Source organism: Paramormyrops kingsleyae, chromosome 2, assembly GCF_048594095.1.
Source record: "Paramormyrops kingsleyae isolate MSU_618 chromosome 2, PKINGS_0.4, whole genome shotgun sequence".
Taxonomy (NCBI): Eukaryota; Metazoa; Chordata; class Actinopteri; order Osteoglossiformes; family Mormyridae; genus Paramormyrops; species Paramormyrops kingsleyae.
In genome coordinates, this window is record NC_132798.1 from 35,016,414 (window position 1) to 35,038,202 (window position 21,789).

The 21,789-nt window shown below is 42.5% G+C and overlaps 1 protein-coding gene across 2 annotated transcripts in view; it reads left to right on the forward strand.

Moving 5' to 3' along the window:
* Positions 1–21,789, forward strand: part of trpv4 (transient receptor potential cation channel, subfamily V, member 4) — a 41,710-nt gene that overhangs the window by 6,071 nt on the left and 13,850 nt on the right. For both annotated transcript variants that reach the window (XM_072709037.1, XM_072709036.1), the window contains exons 2-5: positions 11,815–12,166; positions 13,787–13,968; positions 17,156–17,308; positions 21,603–21,743. In XM_072709037.1, coding sequence (XP_072565138.1) covers positions 11,862–12,166; positions 13,787–13,968; positions 17,156–17,308; positions 21,603–21,743 — 781 coding nt within the window. In that variant the 5' untranslated portion in view covers positions 11,815–11,861. The remainder of the gene's footprint in view (positions 1–11,814; positions 12,167–13,786; positions 13,969–17,155; positions 17,309–21,602; positions 21,744–21,789) is intronic.

Genomic DNA, 21,789 nt, shown 5'->3' on the forward strand with positions numbered 1-21,789 from the left:
GAAAAGTAGGCGTCTACCTCATTTTCCCGAAACACAGGAACAAGACCGATGTGTCGGCTCACATCAAAGCTCGATCTACCAATTTCCGGGGAGACAGGCGAGCTCAAGGGAGACCGGGGACGGGGTCTAGGAGCGTCTTGGGCGTCAGCCTGGTCTCGGGCGGAGCGAGCTGCGGGTGGAGGTGTACCTGGTGTGGGTACCTTACGCGGAAGAGGCATTGGTTTTTGGTCGCCCATGCTCATCCGACGTAACTCCAGCTCCTTCTCAGCCTCCATCTCCATAGCCCGGACACGGAGTAGCTGAGCCTGGTACTCCTGTCTCTTAATCTCAAGCTCGAGCTCCCGTAGCTTAATCGTCAGCAGTAGGTCCTCCCTGGTTGAGCGGGGATCTCCAAGATCCATGCGGTGTCCACTCCCTGGATCGTCGCTGCTGGCCTCCGCTACAGCAGACATCCGAACCGGGGTGGCAGCAACACTAGGGGATCCACCCAACTCAGGCAGTATACCTTGCTGAACCAATTCATCGAGCAGAATTTGCTTAACAACCCGCTTGGAAGCCTCAGCGGGAACCAAAATGTTAAAGAAGTCTGCTATCTGTAGCAGATCATCCTTGCGGCACACATCAAATTGTTCGAGTGTGGGGTAAAGGGTGAACGCAACAAGGTCGAATTGGGCCATCACGATTACTGCAATCACCACAACACCCCCCCACACAAAAAAAAATCCGCCAGACAAGCACGAAAGGGAAAGAAGGAAAGGACGAGCCCCCAATTTTGTTACGATCCAGTCTAGGGTTGGACCGCAACAAAGTGAAAGGGAAGGAGGGATTGGGGAGGACAGGACAACTAGGGCTAGGAGAAGGGAACACGGGACACAGAGGGAGTCTTTTTTTATAGTTTTTTTATAGTTTTTCACAAACGCAGTACAAACACTAGGTGTAACGAACGTCAGGAGTGACAAAGGCCAAAGAAACAAACAAAAACACATCTACCGAGTAACCCAAGCTGAGCTATCTAAGTGAACACAAAGAAAAATGGTGAAACGAAACAACAATGCCTAAATCTATCTCCCTGACCAAACAAACAATAATCCCCACGTTAACGAATAAACAAAAAGGCAGACACTCCCTACACACCTAGTGAAACACGAAACACCAAGCCGAGGCAAAGGTATCAAAAGGGAAAACCGAGAGGCGAAGTCGAAACACAGGCGAAAGTTCAAAACCAATCAAGCAATCAGAAACAAAGGCGAAAGTACAAATAAGGGCGAGGCGAGAATCGGAAGTCAAGGGCAAAACAGTCATACACGATCAATCAAACAAAGCAAAAGCGAACAGAGAGCGAGCTAGCAGGCGAGAAGCAAGTAGCGGGCAACGAAGGGACGAAGCGGCGAACTCTTCAGCCGGTGAACCGGAAACGGCTCCGAGGGCAAGGGAGGCGGGGTCAGGTCCTGAGGGCGGTGTCGAGGGGGCGGGCGACCAATCGGCGAGTGGGCAGGACGTCCGGAGGACCTGCAGGCATCCTCCTAAACTTACGGCACGTAACACTTACGGCACGTACCCGAAACTTACGGCACAAATTCCTTACGGCACGTAACCCGAACTTACGGCACGTAACATCACTTTCCCCACTCCAGTTGAAATTTTCGAATTCAGGTGTACGGCCATAAATGTCACTCTTGTATAACATTGGTGGTACCAGACGCCGCTTTCTAATTTAAGGAAATGCGAACAAAATGCAGGAAATGTGAAGATAATACCTGTGCGGTAATAATTACTCACTAATGTGATAGACTTGGGAGGAACACATTAATTGCCGATCAATTGTTGGTCAGGAGTTATAAATGGCCAATTGCTTGCATGTGATTGTTTTCGGGGGGGGGGAGTTTTCTAACTGCGGAGATGGGGACTGGAGGAACACGGTGGTGCCTTCTGGGAGTGCAGTTTGATAGATTGTGCCGCTGTTAATTAATTAATAAATAGATAGATGGATGGATGGATGGATGGATGGATGGATGGATGGATGGATGGGGTGCTGTATTGCTATATTCCACTTTTGTGTGTAGTGGCGTGATTTTATGACTGAAGTGCCCTTACCTGTGTTTTAGCCTTATGGAGTGTGGCGTCCTGCCTACTGTGTGTCTGTCCCGATACTGAGTGTGCGCAGTACAGATGGATGTTTTAAGGAAATAAAAATGATTGATTCTTTGTATTTGGCTGTGGGTTGCGGTTCACAGTATTGAAATGTTTTTTTTTGTTTTGTTTAGTTTTGTTTTTCTTCCTGCCTGAGTTTCGGCCAGGCTGCGTGTGTCTTGGCAGCCCGGATATTCTTTCTTTCCTTTTTCTTGATAATAAAAAGGGTTCGCGCTTCTTCACGGTAGAAACTGCCTCCTGCCTTTTTTCCTCTCGCCACAGTAACTTGTTGCATTGCTGAAACCTAAATTTTGGGTTTACTTCATTAATTTGTGGAAACCGCAAGTTCCTATTGTACCTGTGAATTTAGGTAAAAAGTTTCAAATCCGTTACTTGGGATTCACCGCAGAAAGCTGTTATCAGTAGAATTTGATTGTTTAACAGTGGACAGCACTCTCAATTATCCACATAACTCCAGTTTCCCACGTCCCCTGACTCCCCTTGGGAATGGCCTTAGCTGGATAGGAAGTCCCTGTATTTGTCGGAGTGAAAGGGAGCCTGAAATATTGCGATCGGCGTTGTTTCAGAATCCTCAAGTTTGTTTTTTGATTGGACGTTTTGACGTGTAAGATAAGGAAGCGGCGGAAGCGGTGACCGCATTTCCGAAATGTATAAACCGAATGCCGAAATGTATAAACGTTCAATGTTATAAGTGGGGATCAGGTCCAGGTCTTTCTAGTTTTTCACCTTGAGGGGCAAAGCCCATCATTGTGACCTGAATCGTTTCCTGTTGGCAGGACCCTTTAGAGAAAAATACAATGCGAAACATCTGCAGTTAGATGGCAACAGCTGATCCCAAAGTTGCGAATGTGGGAGCCCATTTATCTAAATCTGAATTAGCATTTGTATTCTGAGAACATATGGTGGTGTAACTATTGGAAGTACATGCGAAATGATGATTTGTTTTCATTAGATATACTATCGGGAAGTTCACTTCAGTCAGGAAGATAAAACGTAGTTATGGTAATGGCTGGATTGAACACCGGACTTAATGGTGTTGCTGTAGTATTTTTGAGTAAGAAATGTTTTAGTAAAGTATGTATGATTCAGTAAAATGTCATGTACGTTTTTTGAGACAGAAAAAAAAATGTAGTAATGCATCTGAAACTTTGGTTAACTCCAAAGTCCCCCATGTGATTGAATTAAAATGATTTAAAGATGCATTATCTCTGCATGTGAGAAGTGGTTATCAGAGGTATTTTGATGGCTCAATTTGCTTTGATGGTGCATTAGTAATATTCTAAGAGTAATGTGATAGTAATTTCAGTAGGCGTGAGGCAAGAAATGGTGAAACATTCTAAGTTGTGCAAGAGGAATAAGTGAAAATTTTGCAGAAGTGTTGGAGTGGAATTTTCTGATAATCAGCGGTGGGAAAACTATACCAAACAGATGAACTTTGGCACAGGAAGCGGTGCTTAGCAGGGAGCCAGAGCTGGGCTCTGTCCTTTGGGGGCCCCAGCTGTTCTTGTCTTAGTGCACTTTTCCACTGCAATAAGTACTGAGGATTTGGTACTGAAAAAGGTTCTGTCCTTTTTCACTAATTTCCTGTCCAGTAGCAGTACCAAAGCAGCTGGGGTACTCGTTTGTGTTTGGGTAATTTCCAGTGGGGCTTGCAAATGTATTTGTCGATTTAGTAAAGCAAATAATCTGCCTCGCAAACACAAAATACAAAGGCCACTTTTGAAAAATCGTGACACAAAGGAGACAATAAATGAAGTTAAAAAAAAAAGTAGTAATAATAATGAATGCGTGGACAAATGAAGAGACCCGAGCTTTACTTACACTCTGGTTGGAAGAACAGATGCAGTGAAATCTGGTTGGCAGGAAATTAAAAAGTATTTACTTTAAAATAGGCCAACTATTGCTACACATTACTGGAAAATTTTCAAATCATGATGTGATTTTTAATTTTTTTTTTCCAATAAATATTGATATTTATCATGCAAAGAAGGAGCTTAAGTCCTGATTGGCTGGACTGTACTTTATCTACCAATAGAGTCTGTCAAATAAATCTGTGTTGCTGTGAGTTGTGCCACAAACCACTTGCTTTTGCTCCAGAATCATCTGTAATCCAGAATATTTCCATACAACGGAAGGTGAATGGCTTTTGTTGGCTTTTCTCCTCCCACCTCATTTTGTTAAATTTCTCACAAACGTGTCTAAGTAGTTTAAACATGAAGGACGGAAATGAATGATTGAGTTGGAGAGCACATTCAGAGCTCATGCAAAAGCAGTGGAGGTAAACTTTAAACTGATTTTTAACATATAGTAGATAATCTTGAAAAGGAATAATTATTAAAGCTGCAAAGCCTGCAAAGTTTTGCTTCCTATGACAGTAAAAATGTTTAAGCAAAACTGTATATTGGAGTGTGTCAGAGCATACAGCCAGTAGCACTTCCTCTCTGGGCAAATTTTAATCCCTGTTTATTTGTTCCGCACTTTTTTTGGCCATCGTTCCTTGTTCTCCTTGAAGGGTGAATGTGGTTCCCTGGGATCAGAACTGCTGGGTGTTCTGGTGTTTTCAGACTACATTATCAGTTCTGTCAGCTGAAAAAATTTAATTGGCCACGTGGGTAACATTTTGCACCCCTCAGTAAGTATAAGAACCCGTGCTTTTATCAGCTGGAAGAACTTGAATTACAAAACTAACAATTATTCCTTTTAACTGATTTTGCTCGACCCAACATGGAAAACTAGCTGTCATGTCATATATAGAAGTGTTATCCACTGTTTGAATTGTGCCTCCGTTTGGTTTATTTTAACATGTTCATGTTGCTATTTAAACAGTGTCTTGGATTTTAAGCAGAAGTTTGCTGCTTTTTTCATTCAGTGATGCTTCAGTTTGATAAACAGAAAAGGTGGGGGGTTATTTAAACTGTTTGGGGCGCAGTCATAATACAGCAAGACACTGCACCGGTAAAATAAGCAGCTCTGGCGGGAAGCGCTTTTTGACCCACTTCTGAAACCAGGTAAACAAAATGTGCTGGAGATCCATAAGTATTATTTATTACTTCTAGGTTAGTGTGGACTATGTAAAAGCCTGCTGGGTGATTTGACAGCTTGGCGGCAGCAGTTGCGGCCTGGATGAAGTGGGTTTCTTTGAAATGCCCTCTCAAGTGGAGGAGGGGGCAGAGCAAAGTGGCAGCCTCAATAAATACCCCGTTATACCCTGTCCAATAGCAGAAGTTTATTGCTGTCAATATTTGTGAATTTTTTTACTGGTTTCCTGACAGAATTGTGCGTAGAATTTTTTTCTGTTCTGTATGGTGATGTTTACAGAAGACGGACCATCTGTGAATGTACAGTCAACAAGTGATTTTGATTATTCTCACCATTCCATCTGAGCACTATCTGGAAACTGAGCAAAAACACCCAATAATGCTGCATGCTTTGCTATTTTCACACAAGTTGATTGATTCATGGGTTTTGCGGCGAAGCAGGAATGACAGAAGCTGGCACTGTGGGGATGTGCTGCCTGGAACAGCATGGGCTGAAGGCTGTCTGCTGTGCGGGGAGCGGCGGAGACCTGAGCTCCGAGTAACACGAGTGAACTTTAACTCTCATAGCTGTAGACTTGGGCCATGCGGTGAATGGTGTGCTGCAGTGATGAATATAATCCTTTAAAAGAGAGAGAGACCCTGGAGCGCAATATAGGTAGGACTTAGGGTTCACCGTGTAATGTCCGCCTTTGATGGGAGAGTCACATAAATGTGGTAAAATGGAATTCTGAAGTTTTACCGAATCATCATCCTAGACGTGAAGTTTTCAGTGAGCTGTGAGAAGTGCCAGCTGTGGTAACAGAGGCATTTGGAGGTCAATGTGCCTCAATCTCTCAAATGCTTGTGGCAGCTGGACACTCGCTGAAGGTCCCTACATCACTCTCCATTTCACACACATTTGCAGGTCTCACGACGCTCCACATGAGAGGGTATTTACTGGTGTTTGCTTCACTTTTGGAGGAGATTTTGCCACAGTGTTGTGGAGGGGATGTGTAAGGTGAGAGAGCAACTAGGATTCCTTCTGCCTTCATTTATGTTGATAATTACAGCCAAATAAAAACTGAGTTACAGCTCACCCGAAAATTGGGTTATGTCTAAATACAACTGGATTTGGCTACACACACAGTTCTCATCAGACTATATACAAATCAAAAGTGACATGGGTTGATTTGTTCATATAATCTTTAAGAATAGTTGTCACAGATTGCTTATATATTGGCACATCCAGTAAAGTATGTTGGGAAAATTCCACGCTGCCGTCTAAATGCCATATTCCATTTAGTGGTTTTGAATATAGCCTCCGGTAGCCTCCCTCATTTCTGGGATCTGACCCAACAGACAGCTGGACCTCAGATGTCTCAGGAACAGGGGTGTAGCCAGCACTTTTCTCCTGGGGGGCATCTAGTTCCAGTCATTTTATTGGGGGTGGCACTTGGCAGATTATGATAAAAACTGACGGTAAGAGTTCCCTTGCTTCTGACCATCCTCCCCCAGTGGCTAATGCTTCACAGCCACAGTCTGTGGCAGCATTTGGCTCCTCACCTGCTCTTTCCTCAATCTCTTCAGAAGCAGAAGTGATCCCTAGTCATCAGTACTTGTATCACTTGATCTGAGGCTCTTAAAAAAAATAGAAATTTTCACTCTTCTGCTTTCCTTTTCATTGAGCCCAATGACTATTAAAAATGGTTTAGTTAACGTTAGATGCAGAACACATTTTACTGTGAAGTGCATATTAGGTAGTGATCGAGTTGGACTGAATTTGGGCACTTTCTCCCAAGTCTCCCAATGCTGCATACCCATTGGCATCATGTGCAGTCCAGGGGGGGCAACAGAGGTGGGCTAAGCTTCAACCGGGGGGGGGAGGGGGGGAGGGGGGGGGTCGTCAGTGGCCCCCTAGGCCACCATGTAGGTCAGCCCCTGCTCAGGAATGACCACATACAGCGCTTACAGAACGTTTTGGGACGCTTGCTTAATTCTCTAAAAATATTGCTAAATTCTTCTTTATTAGCCAGGTACAGCTGCATGAACTAGGAATTTGTTTTGGCAATATTGGTGCTTATATTCACACAATACATAGTAAACAAAAATCATTACGTTATTCATTTGTTTTAGTGTGTGATATATATATATATAATCGCATTAGAAACAACCAGTAGTAATGCATTTAAACTCAAATTATAAGAGCTGTTCTGAAGTGACAACCAGCCTTACTGGGTTCTTTTAATTAGTGACACCTTAACATAAAATGCCAAAGATTTGTGTCTAGTACCCATTTGGGAGCCAGTGACTGCAATTGGGATTATTAGCTAAATGGCAAGAACAGAACTGAATGAGTCAGTCAAAAAAATTATGACACTTGATAAAAAGAAAATGTCTGTGCGAAAGATTTGTGTAGATATGTTAATAGACTTTTGTTATGAAACCAATACATTTACAGCATTTTTACAGAATTAAGCAAGCATCCCAAGACTTCCTGTGAATCTTGTATATTATGTGCTGTTTTTTAATTCAGGTTCTGGCTAGTTTTTCAGAAGAACCTATGTAGTTACATAGACTGACTGAGTCCAGTGTTCTGTAGTCTATGAATTAGATTCGAATCATCAGACTTTTTTCAAATTAAGAACATAAGAAATATACAAATGAGAGGGGGCCATTCGGCCCATCGAGCTCGTTTGGGGAGAACTTAACTAATAGCTCAGAGTTACTAAAATCTTATCTAGCTCTGATTTAAAGGAACCCAGGGTTTTAGCTTCCGCTACACTAGCAGGAAGACTATTCCATACTCTAACTACACGCTGTGTAAAGAAGTGCTTCCTCAAATTTGTTTTAAAATGTTCTCCCGCTAATTTCCACTTATGGCCACGAGTTCTAGTATTTAAACTAATATTGAAATAGCCATTTGGCTGAACAGCATCCAGACCCGTTAGAATCTTATAGACCTGGATCATGTCCCCCCTTAGTCTCCTTTGCTCAAGGCTAAACAGATTCAGCTCAGCTAACCTCTCCTCATAAGACATTCCTCTAAGACCAGGAATCATTCTCGTAGCCCTCTGTTGCACCTTTTCTAAGGCAGCAATGACTAATAACTAATAACTACTCGCTGCTTCCTGTCAGTTAACCAGTTTTCGATCCAAGCTGCCACAGTTCCTAAAATCCCTGCAGCTTTGAGCTTTAGCAAGAGCTGTTTGTGGGGGACAACATCAAAGGCCTTCTGGAAATCTAAGTAGATCACATCATAGGCCTTTTTGTGATCAATTTCACTTGTGACTTCCTCAAAGAACTCAAGTAGATTCATTAAATAGGATTTACCTCTCCTAAATCCATGTTGGCTATCTCTCAGAATGTTATTTGAATCCAGGTAATCTACATTTTCACTTGGATTATAGCTTCCATTATTTTTCCAGTAATGCTAGTTAAACTGATTGGCCTATAGTTTGCTGGATTACTTCTATCCCCATTTTTGAATATGGGTGTTATATTAGCATGCTTCCAATCCGAAGGTACCGCACCCGCAGATAATGATTTCTGGCATATTAAAGTTAAAGGTTGGCTAATAATAACCCTCATCTCTTTTAAAACTATAGGTAAGATGCCATCAGGGCCATGCGATTTATTTATTTTGAGTTTAGCTAGGCTTAGTACCACATCAGCCTCAGTTATACATATATTATAGATTATAGTTATAGATGGCGCTGTATTCGTACTAATTGGTGGTAAGTTACTCATGTTCTCTACTGTGAACACCCGTGAAAAATAATCATTAAACTCATTTACTATATCAATTTCATTTTCAATTATAAGGCCCTTACTATCCTGCAAATTAGTGATTTCAGCTTTTAGAGCTCTTTTGGAGTTACAATACTGGAAGAAACTTTTATTGTCATCCTTAGCCTCCAATGCGATCTTCCTCTCTACATTTCTCTTGGACAGTCTAATGTTATTTTTTAACTCTACCTGTAGACTTAGATACTCCTGCTTAATTTTGAAATCATTAGTTATTTTCCAATTGTGGAACAGAGCCCTTTTCCTCCTGACTTTATTCTTAATTTCCTTAGTAAACCACCTTGGTTGCAGTGGTGTAAAGTACTTGAGTAAATGGACTTCGTTACTGTACTTAAGTATTTTTTTGGCTACTTTGTACTTGTACTGAGTATCAAAAATATAAGCAACTTTTACTCTCTACTCCACTACATTTGTGACTGAATATATGTACTCTTTACTCCACTACATTTGAACGGACGCTTACCGTTACTCGCTACATTGTGATTGCATGCGACAAGTCAGGATCTTTATCTACCACGGCTAATTTCGTCAAGTATGTCTGGCTGCAGCCTGCAGGAGGGCGGGGTTGGACATCCAACCCCGCCCACATCCAACCCGGCCCATTCGTACCGCGAAAGCCACGCCCTTGTCCAACACGTCTTAAAGCGGAAGCCAAAGCGAACTCGCAGAACGGAATCGTTGTAGTACCTGTTATGTCATTAAGTTAAAAATCTTTAGTGTCCCAGTGTAATAACAGTGCTATCTATTATTTATTATTTTGTTTGTTAATGTTTCTGCTAGACACACTATTGACTGTCAATTACTGCACAAAGATTTTACTGTGGGACCCGCATGGTTGTTTGTGGTTGTTTTGCTGCTGGTTAAACGTTTCCATCAGTTAGCTGACTATCTAGCCGACTCACTACCAAAACTATGGTAACTAGGTAAAGACCTTCTTGCTGATAATATAGCTTCCATGTAGTTAACAAGACTTGACACTTAAAGACTTTGTGCGTCATCAGATATTACTGTCTGCTCAAACGACTGTTCAGCTTGCTTCCTATGGGTTACTAGTTATTAGCTAGTTAGCAAAGCCACTGTGGTAGCATCCATTAAGGCTGTGCGATATAGCAAAAATATTTTTATCATGATCATATCAAACGATATTGATAATTATCATGGTGTAATTCAAGTCATTATTTTATTAATATGAGTGCTCCATTTTTGCTTGAAATGCCCTTAAGAATTGCCCTTAAGAATTGCCCTTAAAACACCATTAAAGTCAGCTCTGAATTTGTTTTTTTATTAGTTTTTTTTATTGTTTTACCTTTTTTTTTGAACATTTGAGTTTGACTGAGACTGACTTTTTGTTCTATTTTCTTCTTCTGCCATTTTGAAACATTGAGGTGTTCAATTTAATGTCTATATCAGGAAATAAAGCCTCATAAATAAATAGTTCCTTGTTTTCCACATTTCTTGGTGTTCTTTGAGCCTACATTCAGTACGAGTAAAATACTTAAGTTCTTTTAAAATTGGATACTTTACGACTTTTACTCAAGTCTTATTGGAATTGGTGACTTGTAACTTGTAATGGAGTAATTTATACAGTAAGGTATCTGTACTCTTACTCAAGTATGGTTTTCAGGTACTCTTTACACCTCTGCTTGGTTGTCGTTTCCTAGATTTAGTTTTGCTGAAAACAGGTATAAAGTCCTCTTGCACTTGCAACAATGTGCTTTTAAAAAATTCCCATGCCTCTTCAACCATTTTGCTATTTAACTCCATCCAGTTTACAGTTTCTAGTTTCAGTCTCATACCATTAAAGTTAGCCTTCCTAACACTGTATACTTTTAATCTTGACTTTGCTCTTCGGACGCTAAAATTAACCTCGAATTTAACCATGTTATGATCACTACCGTCCAATGGTTCTAAAGGAGAAAACAAGATCAAGAAGGGCTTCTCCCCTGGTAGGGGTATTAACAAACTGAGTAAAAAAACAATCCTGTACTAATTCCACCATCTCAAGTTCATTTACAGAAGAGCCAGAGACTGTGTCCCACTGTATCCCAGGTAAATTAAAATCACCCATAACCACCACATCATTTTTATTACTCATAATCCCGATATCATCATATAACATTCTGCTTTCCTCTGCAGCCACATTAGGTGCTCTATAACAAACCCCGACAATTAGGGGCCAAAAGCCTGTCCACTCGATTCAGAAGGTCCCCTACCTGGGCGTCAGGCAGGCAAGACACCGTACGGGACCCTCTATCACGGGTGCACACATAACTATCTACACCTCTTATAATTGAATCCCCTACTACCACAACCTCCCTCCTACTGGGGTTAGGCGGCTCCTTGGTGCCCAAGGGCTCCACCTGCCTCCCCAGTCTCTTCCGGCTCTAAAGCTTGAAGCACCTGAAAGCGGTTAGACAACGTCACTTCAGGTGATGCCGCCTCTGTGAATTGTGTACGCCCTTTTCTACATCTACGACCTACGTTCACCTAACTCTCTCGACCTACCTGTTCATCATTCTCCCCCCTCTCCGCTTGTGACATACACACAGTCTCCCTAAAAGGCGTGTTAACTCTCTCCTTTAACTCATTGTTATGTTGGATGAGAGCCAGTTGCTCCTCGAGGTCACGAACCTGGACCATGAGTGAGTCCACTAACTCACATCGCTCGCAGACGAAGTCTGACTGGACGCAAGCATCCAGAAGGGCAAACATCTTGCAAACACAACACTAAGCTGGCCCCATAATTACCTAACTCACTATGACCCCGTCCTTTACTCCCAACCCAGTATATTAATATAGCTCTACAGCTCTCTACAGCTGCTGCATGTTCTGTCACCCACAGGGCTTTTGTAACTCCACCATCTTGGGACGGGACGGTACTGCGTCACCATGGCAGACCCAGACAGTGCAAACGGCCCAGCTGAGAATGACATTTCCTTCCCGCTGTCCTCACTTGCCAACCTGTTTGAGGGCGAGGAGGTCTCTCCAGCCCCAGATCCCCCTCGGACAGGTGACAACCGGCAGAACCTACGTATGAAGTTCCACGGCGCCTTCAAAAAGGGCGTCTCAAACCCTATGGATGATTCATCCTTGGGGCCTGGCCCCAAGAAGGCACCAATGGACACACTGTACGATTACGGCACTTACCACCAGCCCAACAAACAGAAACGGTACCGGATGAAGCTCCCTCGGGGGTGAGTGTCTACAACTATAGCTTCTGTTCATTTCTTACATTATTATTTTAACGTTTCTGTTTCCTTCCCATGCTACAGGACACACTGACTAGAGGGTAGATAAGGATTTGGACCTGGGTCTAAAGTTTGGATGAGTCCCAGGAGGGACGTTCTTGTTGTACCCTTCATTGTGGTACTTACTGTAGACTTAATGTAATAATTCAGAATATAAGGGATAGCAACAAACTAGTCATAATTCTTAACTTAATCCTTTCCGTTCATTTCTGGTAGTATTATGTATGTCCTGGATGGTTACTAATGTGTTAAAATAGGTTAACAGACCATACTCATCATGTGGAGTGATGTCACATGCTTGACTATGTTTTTGGTGTGCCCAGAAACTCACAGACAGTGTGTCGCTGTTACCGCCCTTGAGGTAATGTTTAGGTTATGTCTTGCGGCCCGCCACTGAGGCGCTATAGCACAGTGGAGCCCATTGACCAGGTCTGTCAGGCAGGTTTCTGGAGAAAGAGCCCCATTCCATCCCAGTCCAATGCAGGCGAACTTTGATCTGACGGAGGCTCCACAGTCAGCCATACGCCCAGTCTTCTGGAAGCCCGAGTAGTGGCTCACACAGGCTGCGTATAATGGTTAGCAAGGGAATTTACTTCATAGACCTATAACGGAGATGTAGACTTTACATTCGTTCAAGCCACATTATACAGAACTCCACAAACACTTGGATACTAAATATCCAGAGAAACCAAGGAGGTATTCTGAACCACCTTCCCTATTGATATTCATTATGCCTCCTGTATTCAGGAGAGGCTGCTTTCAAAAAGATTTTCAAGAAAAATCCATGCTTTGCATCTCAGAGGCACCAGAAGAGAAAGATTTGTTAGTTTTAAAAAATACCTACCTTTAACAAATATTTGTATTGAATGTTCTGTAACATTCTTGGCTTTTTTAGACAAGGTACAAGCACTTTGATATACAGCCTGGTTTTTTTTCCAAATCATAACAAAGTTAAATCAAAATTCTCATATCAAATGATCCATCTACTGTGCTTATGAAGTCAGTCAGTAAGCTGAATGTCTGTTGTGACATGCATGGACATGTCTGACTCCAGGGCAGGTAGACGAGAGGCCTGTATCACGAAGCAGGATTTCTTGCTTGGCTGGGTAACTTGTCGAATACAGGCCCAAGGAGAAACATCTTTGTGACATGTATTTATAACTTTTCACAAAAGCGATCGATGATAGATCTGAATTGATCTGACTTGGGTGACAGGTTAAAGTGAACTGGGCTGTTGCTTTCAGATAGGTGTGGCCAGTCAAAAACTGAAAAAACAGTAGGTTGAAACAATACAATCATGAATTATAATTTTATATGTTTTCAAAAAGAGCTATAGAAGTAAAATATACTATGAACTGTTGAATTTCTGTGGTGTGTCATTGATGTGAATGAGGATGCTTCCAGTTTTCCTCCAGCATATAAATCAAAGAAACTTTTGCACTCTCAAGCCATAATTTTTTGAGGGAATTTTTTGCATGAGGCAAGTCAATCTAGCCACAAATACATATTTTTTCAGCCTTCCCATTGGATAGTAGTTTCCCTAACCATTGCTTGCTTCTCCCACAGAAAGACAGAGACTGAGAGCATTGATAACACCAAGTCAGCTCCAGATCCCCCCAAAGTTCTGAAGGTGTTCAACCGGGCCATTCTGTTCGATGCTGTGTCCCGAGCGGATTGTGAGGCCCTTGATGGTTTGCTGCAGTACTTGCAGAGCCATGACAAAAGGCTCACAGACGAGGAATTCAAAGGTGAGGTTTGGGACAGATGAACCAGGGCAGAGCAGTGAATTTTATACTGATCAGCCATAACATTAAAACCACTGACAGGTGAGGCTCAAGTGGACAATCAGATTTGGAAGTTGATGTGTTGGAAGCAGGAATAATGGGAAAGTGAAAGGATCTGAGAAACTTTGACAAGGGCCAAATTGTGATTGCTAGACGACTGGGTCAGAGCATCTTGAAAACGACTTTGTGGTCTGCAGTGGTCAGTAGCTGCAAAAAGTGGTCCAAGGAAGGTCAAGCGATGAACCTGTGGTGAGGTCATGCTATCCTGTCTGGTCTGACCCCACAGGAGAGGTATTGTACCACAAATTGCTGAAAAGTCAATACTGGCTTTGATAGGAAAGTGTCAGAACACTTTTGTGCATCACAGCTTGCTGTGTATGGGACTGCGTAGCTGTAGATCAGTCAGAGTACTCCTGTCCACCACTGAAAGAGCCTACAATGGGCATGTGAGCATCAGAACTGGACTATGGAGCAATGGAAGAAGGTGGCCTGGTTTGATGAGTCACGTTTTCGGTTATGTCATGGGAACAGCCGGGTGCTCGTGTTTGAGGAAGAGATGGCACCAGGGTGCATGGTGGGAAGACAGCAAGCCGTCAGAGGCAGTATGATGCTCTGGGCAATGTTCTGCCTGGGAACTTTGGGTCCTGGCATTCATGTGGATGTTAGTTTGACATGTACCACCTTCCTAAACATTGTTGCAGACCAAGGACACCCCTTCATGGCAACAGTATTCTTCGATGGCAGTGGTCTCTTTCAACAGTGCTACGCTCCAAAAAGTGTTCAGGAATGGTTTGAGGTACATGAAAGAGTTCAGGGTGTTGAGTTGGCTTCCAAATTCCCCAGATCTCAGTCCGATCGGGCATCTGTGGGATGTGCTGAACAATCAATTTACAGGATTTAAAGGATCTACTGCTAACGTCTGGGTGCCAGATACCACAGGACACCTTCAGAGGTCTTGTGGAGTCCATGCCTCAATGAGCCAGAGCTGTTTTGGTGACACAAGGAGGGTGAACACAGTATTCGGCAGGCGGTTATAATGTTGTGGCTATTCCCTGTCGGCAGAGGGAGCATCTCTCAGCGAGAGGGACAGTCACGGGCCCAGAGTACATCGCCGGGTTGGAACGAGTCCATTTTGTTAACTCTTTGGTGTGAAGTCCTGTCTCTGTGGATCTCTTGTCATCCTTATCTCTGAGTTTAATTTCCCAGGTAAACGTGTGCAGACCACTAATTGTATGAAATGCAGCCCTGACTTTTTTCACACATCTGCTGTAGCAGTACAGTGATTCCCCCCCCCACCTATCGCGGAAGTTACGTTCCAGACCCATCAGCGATAAAAAATCTGCGATATAGAAAGACCATATAAATAAACATTTTTTAATAGTCTAAGTTTTTCAAATACCCCTCCCACATGCTTTAAACACATGTAAACTTATTAAAACACACTTTGTAAACACATATGATATGTGCATGAACTGTGATGCGTCGGGGAAAAATCCGCAATATAGTGGGGGCGCGATAGCTGAACCGCGATATAGGGGGGGATCACTGTAGTTGTCAAATCTTCGTTCCATATATCCTTTGAGGTCCACCACTAGACAATCTGATTAAACTAAATAGACTGATCTTCAAAGGGTTGAATCGAGTCTGTTGGAGGTTAAGTATAATGAAAATATGGAATGGCTGGTGGCGTTGAGTGGATTGGGAACCACTGTGCTGCAGCAATATCCACGAAGAAATATTCAAATTACACTTGATGCTCAGCCTTTTGTTACTCAGTGAAAAGTTCCAGGTGTGTCACAAATAGATTTTGTTGGTGATTCATCCACAGTTGAAGAGTTAATCTCCTGAGGCTGTTAAATACAGAGGAAAGACATGTGTTTACATTTAGTTTGTTTGAACAGGGTCCATGAGCAGCTTTCTAAATGCCTTGCGAGGAATGGAGCATTTGGGGGCATTTTGCAAGGGGCTGCAAGATATTACAGAAAAGTGTTGTTTTTCAGCCATGAGTGAATGAAGTAGGATATTCTTGTGCACAAATAGCAACAGAGAACTTGCCTGATCAGGAAGGCCCATGGTCTGACTTACCTTAGCTCTAAAGCAGGGTAAGGAAATGGGCGCTATTTTGCATGCATTGTCTGGTGAAGGGTATGGAACATAAACGCTTCTCTGTGGCCTCTGTAAATACGTGTACCCTTATCCCGTTCGGCCTAATGTAGTGAAAAATTTTGAAACGGATATTTCATAATGCCCAGTATTATTGAAATTTAATGAACAAGACTTTGTTTTATACAAAGTGTTTTGAAGTTTTCTTTTTCCCTATTCAGAATCAGAATCAGAATCAGAATAAGCTTTATTGCCAGGTATGTTAACACATACGAGGAATTTGTTGTAGTGACAGAACTCTACAGTGCAACAGAAAGACAGTGACAACACAAGACACAGGTAATAAAAAGAGTTATATACAGATATACAAAGATATACAAAGTAGCATGCAAAATAGCAAGAAGACATTCCAGTATGATGTGTTTGTATAGGTATGTTGATATGTGCAAATATGAAAAATAAATAAGCGTGTGTGTTAAATAAATAATTTCTTTTAGTGTTGTGTGTACCACGTGTATTGTTAAGTGTACATGACATTGTTAAGTGTTCATGACATGGACTGCCTGGGGGAAGAAACTGTTCCTGTGTCTGGTCGTTTTGGTGCTAAGTGCTCTGTAGCGTCGACCAGATGGCAGCAGATTAAAGAGGGAGTGTGCTGGGTGTGAGGGGTCCAGGGTGATTTTCTTAGCCCTTTTGCTCACTCTGGATAAGTACAGATCTTGGAGAGTGGGAAGGGATGTTCCAATGATTCTCGCAGCAGTCCTGACTACCCTCTGCAGTCTTCTAAGGTCAGATTTGGTAGTTGAGCCGAACCAGACAGTTATAGAAGTGCAGAGGACGGAATTCATTAAGTGTTAACACATTAACACATTCATTAAGTGTTCCTGCTGAAACACATAAGATTAAGTATCTTTTATCAAACAAGAGGGCTCCACCTTGGGGGGGGGGGGGGGGGGTTGCAGCTGTCTAGCTACCCCCTTCACTGCTACGCCGCCCGCCGTGGCTGATAAATGTTTCTTCTCCCATGTCCTTCTGCTGCTCTCTCCAGAGCCCTCCACGGGGAAGACGTGTCTGCCCAAAGCTCTCCTCAACCTGTACGGCGGCCGCAACGACACCATCCCGCTGCTGGTGGACATCGCAGAGCAGACGGGCACCTTGCGCGAGTTCATCAACACGCCATTCCGTGACGTCTACTACCGGGGTGAGGCAGGAAATGTGTCATCGCTCCACCCACCTTTGACCTGAAATCCCAATGGATGTGGTGATACAAATCCAGCATTATATAATTGCATGTAGCTGGTGCACATTTTTAATCATAGGCCCCACTAGATGTACCGTACGTATCCTTCTGTTCACTGTTTACAGTGCTCACTGACTGGGTCACCAGTTATATGCACCGGTAGCATAAAGGTAGGACTGGACGATATGGCAAAAATTTATATCACGATATATTTCTTAATTTTTGGTCGATACGATATAATTCCGATATCGATATGGACAATATTAAAAAGCCTCAGGAAAAAACTGCCGAGGACACGCACAATGGATGTCTGCAAACTGAATTTGCAAAGTCTATAATACCTCCAGGCTCCTCCTATTAAAATTATATAATTTTTTTAAAAAATAAAAACAGTACAAAAAAAAAGGTTCACTTTTTATTTGTATTTAGCCTTTACGAACAAGAAATGTGAAATAAACTATCAAATAAATAAAACTCTCAGACTCAGCTTATTAACAATAATATATTTCCATTTAAACTAGAACAGGCTGATTATTCATATACAGTCGAACCCGGTTATGTCGCCGGCCTAGGGGGTTGCCAAAAAGCGTCGAGATAACCGATGATCGAGATAACCGAAAACCAATATGGCAGCAATATATTAGCATGTGCTTGAAATGTATTTATGTGCGTTAATAACTGAGAATGTACATGCACGGGTTTTTGGCATTGCCGCGATTTGTTTGACGCGATCGGCATGCTATAAATATGTACATACATCGGGGCCGGTTCTAGACATGCATATATGAGGGGGCACACAGAAATGTGAAGGGGGCACATGGTGGCGACAAAGGCGACAAAGGGGTGGGGTGGTGCTCTGGATAACTGTTTTTGTCATGTAATTGGATTGCACTTTGTCAGGCCTCTGCCCTAAGACCTGTCCAACTTGGGTGTCCCACCTGAAGGCTAAGCTTCTGCTGGTGTAGCTCTTAGGGTCACTGAGGCATGCAAAGCCCCTGACCACAGTAAGGTGGCAATCCCTCAGGGGGAAAACTGAAAAGTAAAACAAAAAATAAAATAAAATATTCCTCATCAGATTAAAAACAAGACATTTACCTTAATTGGATGGCCTATATCAAACATATTTGAACCCAACAAAACACTTTTCACTATTGCCAATATTACCAAAACTAAAAAGGGTAGGCTAAGTTATGAAAAAGAAAAAATCAATTCACCGAGTCTTGAAATATAAAACTGAAAAATAGGATCGGTCAGGGTTCATTTCACTACATGTTGTACTTGTTATAACTATGTATGTGACGAATAAAGAATCTTGAAATCACAACGAACAAGTCGCTCAATGAGAATGAATGACGTAACCGACTGGCTAAGCTGCTTCTAGCGCCAAGGTGGTTCAAATGGTACGATCCACACTAGGGGTGTCTAAAATCGTTTTACATAAAATTTTCCTACAAGGTGAGGATATCTTTCTTAAAAAAAAAAAAAAAATTGTTAATACCCCCCCCCCCCCAAACTGCTATTTTTGTCTATTTGGGGGGGGTCTTCATCGGGGGGTACTGGGGGGTACAGTACCCCCCGATCAAGACCCCCCCAAATAGACAAAAATAATTCGAACCATGATCTCACTAGTCGCTATGATTTTGACGAGAGAGATTGCTGTTTCCTCTAGTCTAAACCTTCCGCAATCACGCAGCTCATTTCGCTTTGCCCTGCCTACTGAGAAACTGGCTCATTTGCATACTAACAGTGATTGGATGTTTAGCTGGGGGGAGGGTGAGTGGGGGATCTGCCGAGTGCTGCGTGAGCCCGCGCACAAACAGAACGCAGAGGGAAAGAACGAACAAGAAGTGAAACTTATTATCTCGTTTGTGCCTTTTTCAGTGGATTTTTCAGCTACTGTAGTAAATCTTGTCCATATTCAGTTTGTGGGTAATTATTATTTTCTTCCTCAACTTCTAAAAGTTTGATTTAAGGGGGCAGGACGTTTGCTTAAGGGGGCGTTGCCCCAGCGTAGAGCCGCCCCGACATACATGTTGGCTAACAAAAGGCATACCACCAACTAACAGCAGAGATTTACCAGTATACAATAAAAACCACCGTCGTTTCTTGATACAAACCTTTAATTATATTCTCCAACATTGAAAACACAAAGATCGCAAACAAAATCACAAAAAACCTGCGGGGTGTACTGTAGTTCGTTTTTACAAAAAGCTAACCAGTGTCAAAATTAAATTCACGAGTCATTTCGCTCTGACACAGCTCTGAAAAGTATCATACACGCGGTTACTATGGTTTCTTTACAAAGTCTAAAATGCTTTGTTGCTTTTGCTTTTAACAGTCTGCTTAAAAACAAATGCTTCAATATTATTTATGCTGTCTAAAAAAGTTTTACCTGGATCACGTTTCACAGCTGCGTTGTTCAGCAAATTACCATGCGAATGCGATTTGAATACGCGCTGTTTAGCACTTGTGATACATTTTTAAAAGCCGGTGAATATATATAATATTCAAATGTATATCGAAATATCGGAAATGTGTTTAAAAATCGTATCACCTTTTTCGAAAAAAATTCTATCGCGATATATATTGATATCGAATTATTGTCCAGACCTACATAAAGGTCTAAGAACTGGCGTGAGAACTAGTCTCCTAATGTGTGACACCACTAAAGAATTTTAAAAATTGCACACAGTGGCACACCGGTGATGTGATCTTGAGTCCTTGGCTTTTGCCACCTTTGTGGTCTGTCATTGTTAAGTTCAGCCAGCAGGCTCATGTTTCAGTATCATTCATGCTCCCAGGGCCGATCAAATTGCTTAGTCTCAGAGTACGTGAGCATTTCTGGAAGTTTCTGGGCACCTTTAGTGGTAGCTCTTCCATGGTGGAGTTTCTCCTTTGTAAACCTGGATGATATGATGAACCCTACTGCTGCACCCCTGCCATCCATCTGGAAAGATCCTAAGCATGAAGACACAGCTACTGCTTTGTAGCAGTTAGTCTGAACCTGAAAGGCAGGGCTTTAATAATGCTTGTTTTGTTAAATTCCGAACTTTCCAGTAGGTGGACTTCTGAACTCGTAAAGAAAAATATTACACACACCTCCGATCCCTTCGTCTGTGTGAAGGTGCTTTGTGGTCCATCCATAGGGTCCTCACTCCGGAGGACCCTCACTCCGCCCCAAGTACGACTTGACTTCCTTTAAACTAGTGCAGTTTCAGTTCCTCAGAGAAGACTAGGGTACATTTAGAGGAGAAAGGGGGCAACATTTTGGAATGGACTCATGCAGGATAAGGACATGCTAGTATCTCACAGCATTACTAGTCTGTTTTACATTATATTCCTTCTGTGATATGAAATGACCTTACAAGGCAGGGATAGCTGATGCAGATCTACATCGCCTCCGTGATTTAATTATCTTTCCATAGCCTCTCTATGTTGAAATCTGTTTGGCACTGGAGCTCTGACTTCTCACTGGTTAATGAAGGGTCTTCGCTGTGAATGTCGCGCATGACACTGGGCCCAGTGCTGGCTATGGCTGCCGAACAGATGTTTCAAATTAGCCTGTGGGGGAGTAAAATATGCCCACATACCCAGAATCATCACTTGGATAAGGTTTGCCTGACTGCATTGAGTCACTGACAGAAAGCTATTTTTAAATAGAAATACAAAATCAGCAGATAATCAATTTCATTTATCAATTCTTTTTAAATTAATGCAAGTATTCAAGACAACCTCTATAATAATCCTAAATCTGTAATAAATTCTTTATGAATTCACCATAGTCAAATGATCTATGACTGAGATGTCGTTAATAGCAATTGCGCAGTTGATCTATGAATCCCTGCAAACAAAAGCTCTGGGTTATAATAACATGGTTATTGTGAGCTTTGGGGGAGCCGGTTTCATTACCCATAAGTCTGTGGGTCAGGCTAACAGTTTTGCATACCGGGTGCCAATGTTCAGGCCTTTGTATGAATGGCTACATGATTTTAAGGGTTTTATTATCATCAAGGTAATGACTGCCATTTCTTTGTACAATGTAATAACTGGCAGCTACTGGGGACCTGACAAAGGTTACTCGATTATTTGTAATGTATCATTATATGCAATTACCCGGAGCATTATTAGTGTGCGGGTCTTTTACCTGATCGTTATTTTGCATTATTTTGGTTGTGAAGAGCCCCGACCAGTGCTGCAAGCCATGGGCAGGTGCATGCTGGTAGCTCACATCCTGCTTATTGTTCTTTCCCCACAGGCCAGACAGCACTGCACATCGCCATCGAGAGGCGCTGCAAGCAGTATGTGGACCTACTAGTGGCGAAAGGGGCAGATGTCCACGCCCAAGCCAGGGGGCGGTTCTTCCAGCCTAGGGACGAGGGTGGCTATTTCTACTTTGGTAAGGCAGAAGCCAAGGCCTACTTTGGTAAGGCAGAACACAAGGT